Below are 9,678 nucleotides of genomic sequence, written 5' to 3'. Positions count from 1 at the left end.
ATCCGTACAGACCGGGTCTCAGGACGGGTAACTTGCATAAATCGACATTGGTGACAGAATATCGGTTATTTTATAGAGTTGTACGAAAGTAAAACATACCTAGTGGTGTTGTTCAATGCCTTTTATAGAAACATTTATACTGTTTTTTTTTTATTTATGATATACTTTATGGTATACTTTTCCAATTGTTGGGAAATCCATTGTATTAGCTATTTAATGGTTCTCACTACCCCCGGAGGAAGCCTAAGTGGCGAAGTGGCGATACTTGGCTTTTCCATTTGCTGGAAATCACTTGTGTTAGAGAAACCTGAGAAACCTGTTTAGAACCATATTTTATAAACCCCACTGAAACAATTGGGGTGAAAAGTTGAAAAATATACGTGAGATATGAAATTGATGTGTTTGCTATATGGAATGTTTGTATCACTACACAAATTTATCAATAATTTTCATTACCACAAAACAATTCTATTATACCTTTTTTATTTATTATTTTCTATGAACCATGACTGTTCAGGTCTGAAGATTTCCATTGACACATACAAACATTTCCCTTTATCTTGGAAATGGTTTTAGTAGGCCTAGTTACATTGTGTGTACATAGCTTTAGGCTATCACAGGTAACCCACCCATGCCCTTTAACAATGATCCTGATCATCCCATCTTTGAGCCCAATTGAAGTAGCTGCACAGTCTATCACTTCCCTCCTAATGGGACTATACAGAGATTTTCTAAAAGCTGGGAGATTCTAATAATCAGGAATATAAATTATTCCCCCTCAGCATTAATTTATAGCAGCATTACCTTTAAATATCTGATTAGTTAAAGTTCATCCCTGTATTCAGATTACAGTACTAGGAGAAACAAATAAAGGTTAAAACTTACAAATCTGGAAGAAGAGAAGTGAACAGAAGAAGAAAATAATCATCTCCGTTGTTTCAAAAGTCTCAGTGAAATGAAATGCACTTTACTCCGACGTGCCAACACAATCAGCAATCACATGATTCCCCACTGTTTCACTTTTCATATGGTCTGGCTCAGCCTAATATGAAGACAAACAAGTTTATCAAGTTTCACTTTAAAAAAAAAAATAAACACTTGGGATATGTTGTAATTTATTTTTTGTGCTCATTTTCAGAACTGTGCAAAAACCACAGAGCCATCAATAGGAAACTGTAATAGGAATTTGCACTGTGTTCAAACTAGTGACACTGGTAATAAATTTAATTTCAATATCTCTATTAATATTCACTTTAACTATCCAAATGCATTTGAATAAACAAAAAAAATGAAAATATATCACACAAAATATATCATACAGAAATCTATTGTTCTTCATTCAACAAATGAAACTTATCCACTTACATTATTCACAATGATTTAGCCTCTATAATATACACCCATTTATCTATGCTCCCCCACTTATCTCCACAGATCCCATTATAACTTATTTCCAGTTCACTAATAAAAAGTTTATTAGTGCCAAATAATATTTAATCATCCTTAATAAATTATTCTTTCTTTCCCATGTCCTAAGCTAATTTACCACATTGCTGACAATCTCCCCCTCAAACAACCCAGTGACAAAGTGACAATTTAAATATTCCAGCAGCTATCTTACTTATCATAAGAATTTAAGAACATTCCTACGTGGGAAAAACAAAAACCCTTCCCCCTCCCCTGTGACAATGTGGCCCTACTTATAAACCAACCATCAACCTTTCAGTGTTAGTATAATGAGTCTTTAGAGTGTTAAGGAGAGGAAACTCACCCTCAATATCTCATCCTTCAAAGCACCACCTTTTATTACCTCATTCTAACACACCCCAGTATTTAACAGAAAATTAAACCCTTCTGTGTTCCCAATTTTCTATTATCGGCCTGGCTTTCTAACTGCTTTAGAACCCATCTCTGTGGTGGATCCTATTCTCTTCTCCAGCCAACAGAGCCCTATTGTACCTTCTCTTAGCCCCTATACTAACCTCCTTTCACATATATCCTGCAAAAAAAAACATAAATATTTTACTATTATCCTAACTATCACAAATTCCAAATAGAGCTTCTACCTCATGTTTACAATGTTAAAAATTCTCTATCCCATTCCATAGGCATATAATACTTAATCCATGGATCCCAAACCTTCTGCAATTTAGGTACAGTATAATTCAAATTGCCCTCATGTTTTCATTCGCCATAAACCACGTAATTTTCTGTTTTACATGTTCCATATTAGGCATTGAAGACCGCCAAGCTTTAGCCAATACCATCTTAGCTGACAAAAATAGATACGTCAGCAATTAAAACTGCACCTTAGTATTGCTTGTTGGTTGAACATTTATTAATGCTTCTTCTGGACTTACCCACTAGTGTACATGACAACTGATGTATTTGAATCCAATACTTTTTAATCTTGGGGCACTCTCACCATATATGATAAAAGGTACCATTTTTTTTGCACCATCTAATGCAGGTTTTGGTATATGTAGATGAAATTTTTGCTAGACGCATCTGCACCAAATATCAACACATCATAAGTTTGTAATTAGCCTCCAGTGCTGAGGTATTGATGATAAAGTGCGCCACTGTATCCCAGATTGGTTTCCAATCTTCTTGATCTATATATTACCCTACGTCTTCACGTTTCACATATGTGGGTGTACCTGTTCTCCTTGCAGTAACCACCTCATCATATAGCATTGATTTCATACTTTTAGCCTGTACACCTCATATACAATTTTGTTCAAACTTACTGAAATGCCTTTTGTAACCATTCTCCCTCATCCTGACTTGGAGGAAATGCCTTATCTGCAAATACCTAAATATTTCACCCCTTGAGATTCCACATTTTTCTTGCAATATCTCAAAAGGAATGATATCTGCTTCCCCCAGAAAATGATGGATTCTGTAGAGACCTTTATGTTTCCACGATTGAAATCCTTCTGAACTTTCAAGACCTGGCAGGAACAACGGGATTCCTGTTAACGTAGCTAAAGGCAAATGAGGGGATATTCTCCCACATCTTTTCTCATTCTGATCCCAAATCTGCAACAGGTGTTTAAGTATAGGATTATTAATTCTACGCCTCCTACAAGAAGGAACCCATAACACATTCTCAATGGATATCTTTATAAGTTCCTGATTCTCCAAGTAGACCTACAATGGTTTCTTTTTTTGTTCATGATACAATATTAATGGGGCTATTTGGGTTGCTATATAATAACAGCTCAAGTATGGTACACGTAATCCACCTCTAATTTTCTGGTGATATAAAACCTGTTTAGGGATTCTAGGTCTCTTTGAACCCCAAACAAATGTTAGCATGCTCTTCTGCAAAATATTCAGTATCCTGCGTGGAATTTGTATTGGTAAGACTCAAACTAAATATAAAACTTTTGGCAACCATGTCATCTTAATCGAGGCAATTCTCCCCCACCACAATATTTAATATCTCTTCAGGTCTCCATAAACATCACCAAATGCCTCTGGACGTCCGGTATGTTGGCTTCGAATAACTTTTCATAAGTGGGAGTAATATACAACCCCAGATAACATAATCGTTTCCCCGCTCATTTAAATGGAAATTATTTCTGCAAGAGATCTATCACCTTTTCTGACAGCGAGATATTCAAGGCCCTACTCTTTGAGCTATTCACTTGTAGTCCGTAGAATTTTTGAAACTGGGTTAATATAGACATTAAATTCAGTTTATGGTTATAAGTCCCTATTTCCACTCCACTTATATCATTATGGTTATGTAAAGCCTGACCCAACGGTTCTATTTCCAAAGCAAATAACAGCAGTGAAAGCAGACACCCTTGCCTGGTGCCCCTTCCTATATAGAAATAAGAGGAGCAAAACCCCATATATTAAACAAAAGCCTTTGGTGCCGCATATAGTGAGGGAATCCCCCAAAAAAAGTGGGGACCAAAGTCCCAATAGCCTGAATAAATATGGCCATAAAACAGAATCAAAGACTTTCCTTATATCCAAGTTTAGAAACATAGCCGATAATTTAAGATTTTTTACATAATAAGTCAAATGCATCATACTCCTGATATTATCTCTTGCTTGTCTCCGTGAGATAAAACCTGTTTAATCATGGGAAATTAAGGTCTCTATTCCCTGTTTCAGTCTTGTCGCCAATATAGTTGCCAATATTTTAGATTGAGTATCTAGATATCTAGATTGAGTAAGGAGATTGGCCTATAATTGGACCAGATTGTCGTATCCGTTTTGTTTTTTTGTAACAGACTCACTGTCGCCTCCAACATACTAGATTCCAATCCTTCCCCCTCAATTACTTTTTTGAAAACTTTGATTAAATAAGGAACTAATTCTTCAGCAAATTTCCTATAACAGTTTGCTGTAAATCCATCCAGCCCCGACCTTTTATTGGAATTCAGCTTCTTTATTGCTTGGGCTACTTCTTGAGGTGTAATTTTTGCCTCAAGATTTTCTCTCCAAATTTCATTAATTACTGGTAGGGTCAGATTAGAAAAAAAACTGATCCATATTTTTTACATCAAAACCTTGCTGTGCTTGATATAAGAATTGCAGCCTCTAATGGAACTCTCTCAAAATATGTTCTGGATTGTTAGTTAACCCTATACCATCTATACTTAATTGGTATCCCATTGAACAACGAGTATTTGAGTCTATTTGCCAATAATGTATGAACTTTATTACCATACATATAATATCTATTTTTGGCCCATCCCATATGTTTCTCTACTATTGTTGCTGAGCATAAACTAAGTTGAGTTTTTACCAACTCCAATCCCCTATGCAATTCTCGACTTGGTGCCAATTGAATCTCTGAGTGTCTTATATTCCTGGTCCAATTGATTAATCTGAGCCAAACATTGCTGTTTTAGACAAGAGGACATTCAATAAAAAATTCCCTTATTACTGCATAAAGTTCCTCCCAAACCATTGAAGCTAAAACCCCAGAATTTTTATTTAATCTAAAATATTCCTTCAGGGCCTTACTTGCTTGTTGTATACTACTTGTTTATTGTCCACTTAAAATTTGCAGGTTTATATTATAATGATGATAGTTCTACTGTTACAGCGGCATGACCTGACCATGGGATTGCCACAATGGCACTAGAGGACACCAAAGGGAGACTTGTATTTAAAACAAAAATGTGATCTATACATGTTAGAAAATGATGTGCATATAAATAATTTGTATACTCCAAGTCACTAGGGTGTTTTTTTCACCATACATCTACCAGCTTTCCATCCAGTAATACATTTTTTAGTGCCCGTGTGGTAGATAACATTTGTAACAAATTATTAAAAAACGATACTTGATTCTCATTTTGCACATAGTAAGTTTTAGTATAGTAAGTATAGTAAGTGTTGTCCCCCTAGTGTCACTGAGGCATCCCATCAAAAGCAAATATCCACCGTCCGGGTCTGCAACCTGAGTTTTCAACTCAAATAGAACATTCTTCCCAAAGCCAACAAGAACACCCCTTCGTTTATGTTTAGAGTTAGCCATATACTGTAATGCGCCTGGGCACACAAACCACAACCAACTCCAGATATCCTTCAATCAGGCTTTATTCAATGTCATAAACCATGACAAGGGTTAAGTCCAAACAGGCTCTCCTTAAATGGCCAGAGTGACCAATTACCTTGCGCCACCTGGCGCCGTCTGATAGGAGACTGACTGAATCCCCTGCGGCCAATTGGCCATGCTGCCTGTTACAGCGGCGTCTCCCTCTGTGGCTGGGATCCCCAGGGACACCGCGGGCTCGCAGGATGGGTAAATTCCTTACATATACACTAGGGATTCTGGCATTCTCGCAGAAATTTCCTCGAACTTCAGATGGTTTCATGATCTAGGAAATTTTAACAGGAGGATTCACATGAAATCTTCCTGTTTGCGATCTCCGGGGCACTAGAGGTTAATTAACCTCTAGTGTCAGGGATCGCACACTCTTCTCAATGAATGTGGCCATTAGGGGACATAATTGAGATCGTCATTTAGCACCTATAAAAAAAACTCTTTTACTTTCCCTTATTTCTGACTTCCATTCCAAACACTGTGGCCCTGGGGACAATAGTAAACCAAAAACCTATTTAAGTACAAAAAAACGTAAAAAAAAAAGAAAAAAACAAAAAAAGAAAAAACCTTCGCTGCTCCAGGTGAGCATAACTGAAAGTTCTCCACCCACCTTGAGGAACCAAGCTACTCCCCAAAAAAATCACTCAACTTTACCACTGCACACCATTTTCCCTAGTCTTAGATAAGTTTTAAGTCCCATTAAGGCAGACTTATTGCCCACCCCAATTGTGTCACCGAGCTCAACAGACCCACTTTAATTACTCCTTAATTATAAACCCCACAAACATTCTAACTGTAACTTTTCCTAAATAGTCGGAGGACTCAAAGAGGAAAAAAGTAAATATTTGTAACAACCACATTTCAATACTTATCTTTATACTGAAGGAAAAAAAAATTCTGTTTCCCTTTAAATTCCTCATACAATGATTTATAAAAAAAATTTTGTTACACAAGTCCCATAGAACTTTGCTTTCTTCAAAACAAAAATATAATTTCCTTCTATTTAGTTGACAATACATCTATAAAGCGGTTTTGTTTCAAGCGTTGGTAGCTTTTTTTCATAGGAGAAGCTAAGAGTTCTCTCTACTCTCTTAGGATTTGCAGATTGTGATTATATTGGAAAGCCCAATGCTTGGAAGGTTGATAGAGTATCTGGTACTGAGGTTACTGTCTGGGTTTTCCCATTTTCAGAAAATATTAATTTAAATGGATGTCCCTATCTGTAGTTAATTTGTTTATCCCGTAGGATCTTTAAGTCGGGTTTCAGATCCCTCCGTCTCTGTACAGTTTGCTGGCGCCAGATCAGCAAATATTTGGCAGTTGTGCCCCTGAAATACAATTTGCTCTTTAGTAAGTGCCACTCTCTGAATTATATCTTTGGTACAATAAAAATGAAATTTTACAGTCTCATCTCTAGGAGGGCCATCTGGATTTGGTCTAGTAAGTGTACGATGCACCCGGTCTAATTCAAGGTTTTCTAGTGGTATTTCAGGACAGATTTCATGGAATAATGCTGTAACCATGCTAGATAATTCCACCACAGTTTTCGGTATACCACGTATGTGAAGATCGTGCATGCCACACCCCCCACCACCCCATTGGTAATAAATTTAAACCTTCCAAAACTCAGAAGATTGTGAGTACTGAGATTGAGATTGTGAGTACTCACATTTCCTGCTGGCAATATAATAGAGCTGAGGTGGAGGGGTGGTGTTATAAAGTTATTTTCTAAGAGATTTGTTCAGCATATGATTGTATGTACTGTGCTTATCTGACTGTTGGTGCTGCGAGTATGATAACGGGCAGAGAAAAGATACAAATGTACTCACAAAGGCGTAGTTATATTGGCCATAGACAGGCAGATCACTGGGAATAAAGGGCAAAGTCAAATCACATTTGAATTCCTTATATCATTATATCAGTATCCTTCAACTTCTCAGACTGTATCTAATTCTGTGGATTAACACCGTAAACACACACAGAATAGAGAACAATTGGTGGCTCCTTACACATACACATGTTGTCCCATGACATCATTTATTGATCTGCCATGTTGGAATATTGTACTCCTCACCATGGAACATCTCCAGCTCATTGTGTCATTCCACATTCCAAGAAAGCTTGGCAATAGCATAGCGACTGCTCTGTACCAAGATTGTCCATGATACCTGAAAATATCTCTTACAATTATTGCAGATGACGAATATTGTTGTCTAGAGCCAACATTTACTCCAACACACAGATAATCTGCAACACCTTTAGGACAATCAGAAGTTTCATTCTGTGGCTGTTCACAGATTGCTATTCCACAGTTATTAGGTCGCCCTTTTCCCACAAAAATTTTCATGTGATGTCAAGTGTTACAGATAAACCAGAAGCAGAATATGTACCATACAACTTCCTCCTTCCTAGACAGATCAGCAGGGAATTTCTGTCCAGGCTGTCACATGTTTTGCTCTTTGCTATTCTACCAGGAAATAGAACATGGGAAACAGCGCATAGATGAAGCCATGAAAGCCCCCTATGGCATTGTTGTCACTAATATTCTCAGGGCTGCCATGGTGGATTGCCTGACTTTGTTGTTATTTTTAGAATTCACATTCTGTATGGAGTTTACATTGGAAATAGATTTGCCTGTAGGAAAAAAGCTTCAAAGAGTATCTAAAGCTTAAAACTGTTTTCCTTGATTTTTTAAATTATTGAGAAAGGGTTTTATTGCTCGGTAAATCCATTCTGCAGGGATTCCTCCTCTCTGAGATACAAAGTGATGAAAATTCCAAAATTTTCCATTTCTCACCAGAATAGTAAGAAATCTTGCAATGGAAATACCTTAACTAGTGACACGTGTCCAAAGCTGACCATACGCTATACCAGTTGCCATCAACTAACCAGATATAGAGCCCTAAATCTGAACTTCAGGCACAAGACCATTTACTTATTTTGGAAGCAGACCACCTCCCTCTTCCAGTGTGAATGTTTGAACTAAGGCTGGATATGCTTGTTAGATTTTTGTTGTTGGACAATCTGAGGCTCTTAAGCTGCGTACACACCTGCAATTTTTCTCGTTGGAAAGGATCTTTCACGATCCTTTCCAACGAGAAAAGACTGCACGATGCATGAACGATGCTGTACATACAGCACCGTTCATGCTCTATGGAGAGGGGAGGGGGAGAGCGACGGAGCGGCACCCTGCTGCGCGCTCTCCCCTTCCCTTTCATTAGGATCGGTCGTCGTCCATCGTCCATGGATCCGCCAGGACGGTCGTCGGACGATGGACGAAGACCGACTGTACACACGGCAGATTTTCGCCCGATAATTGGCCGATACCGATTATCGGGCGAGAAAAATTTGCCGTGTGTACGCAGCTTTATTGGCTGAGAATCATCTGACGTGTGTACGTAGCCTAAGTTGAGAAAGTCCGCCTATTTACACCTAGCCCTTGGAAAAGCCAGAGCTGTACTTCCAGATTGCTTTTAACTTAATCCGATTCAGCCACTGCTGCAGTCACATCTCAGCCTAGCGTACACCATGCATCAGGATTGCTTTAATTACACTTAGCACATGCGGTCAGTAGGAATATTTCCTATTTATCTGAAAGGGGAAAATAGGAAAATACACTACACAAGCTGTTACTTGCCAGAGATAATTCATTTAGTTTAGTGAATAGGGTGATAGCCAGCTCTAGGAAAAACACACAATTACATGAGTTATTTTTTCTTGCACATGATTGGATGATTGGAGTCAAAAACATTTCCATTTATTTACTAAGCTAACAATTGACATATTCTTTCCAAGGAGCTAATCCACTTTGCTATGTGAACAGTCCATATTCCTTTATTAAACCAACACCGTTTCAACACGAAGTAGGACAAAGGGCACACTCCTGCTATGCCTCCCTTTTTTAATTAACAAAGATTTTATTTTTTACCAAAAAAAAAAAAAGACAAACACAACAATCTATCAATTATTGTACCACATATAAAAAGGGGGTTGAAAAAAGAAAGAACAATACAAATACAATTGACAAAATACCATACACATCAAAATATATAAGTGCAAAATATGTGAAGTTATAATAAAAGTGATTAACAAAACTTTTTACA

General features: G+C 37.5%; 1 protein-coding gene across 1 annotated transcript in view; it reads right to left on the bottom strand.

Annotated features, from left to right (window-relative positions):
• Positions 1-1,045, bottom strand: part of LOC140334987 (uncharacterized) — a 23,746-nt gene extending 22,701 nt beyond the window's left edge. Inside the window, exon 1 of the mRNA XM_072417306.1 lies at positions 886-1,045. Within this exon, the coding sequence (XP_072273407.1) occupies positions 886-928 (43 nt within the window). The 5' untranslated portion in view covers positions 929-1,045. The remainder of the gene's footprint in view (positions 1-885) is intronic.
• Between the last annotated feature and the right edge of the window lie 8,633 nt (positions 1,046-9,678).

Source organism: Pyxicephalus adspersus, chromosome 7 (genome assembly GCF_032062135.1).
Source record: "Pyxicephalus adspersus chromosome 7, UCB_Pads_2.0, whole genome shotgun sequence".
Classification (NCBI taxonomy): domain Eukaryota; kingdom Metazoa; phylum Chordata; class Amphibia; order Anura; family Pyxicephalidae; genus Pyxicephalus; species Pyxicephalus adspersus.
Note: the sequence above shows the minus strand (reverse complement) of the source record. Positions and strands in the feature narration are given on the sequence as shown.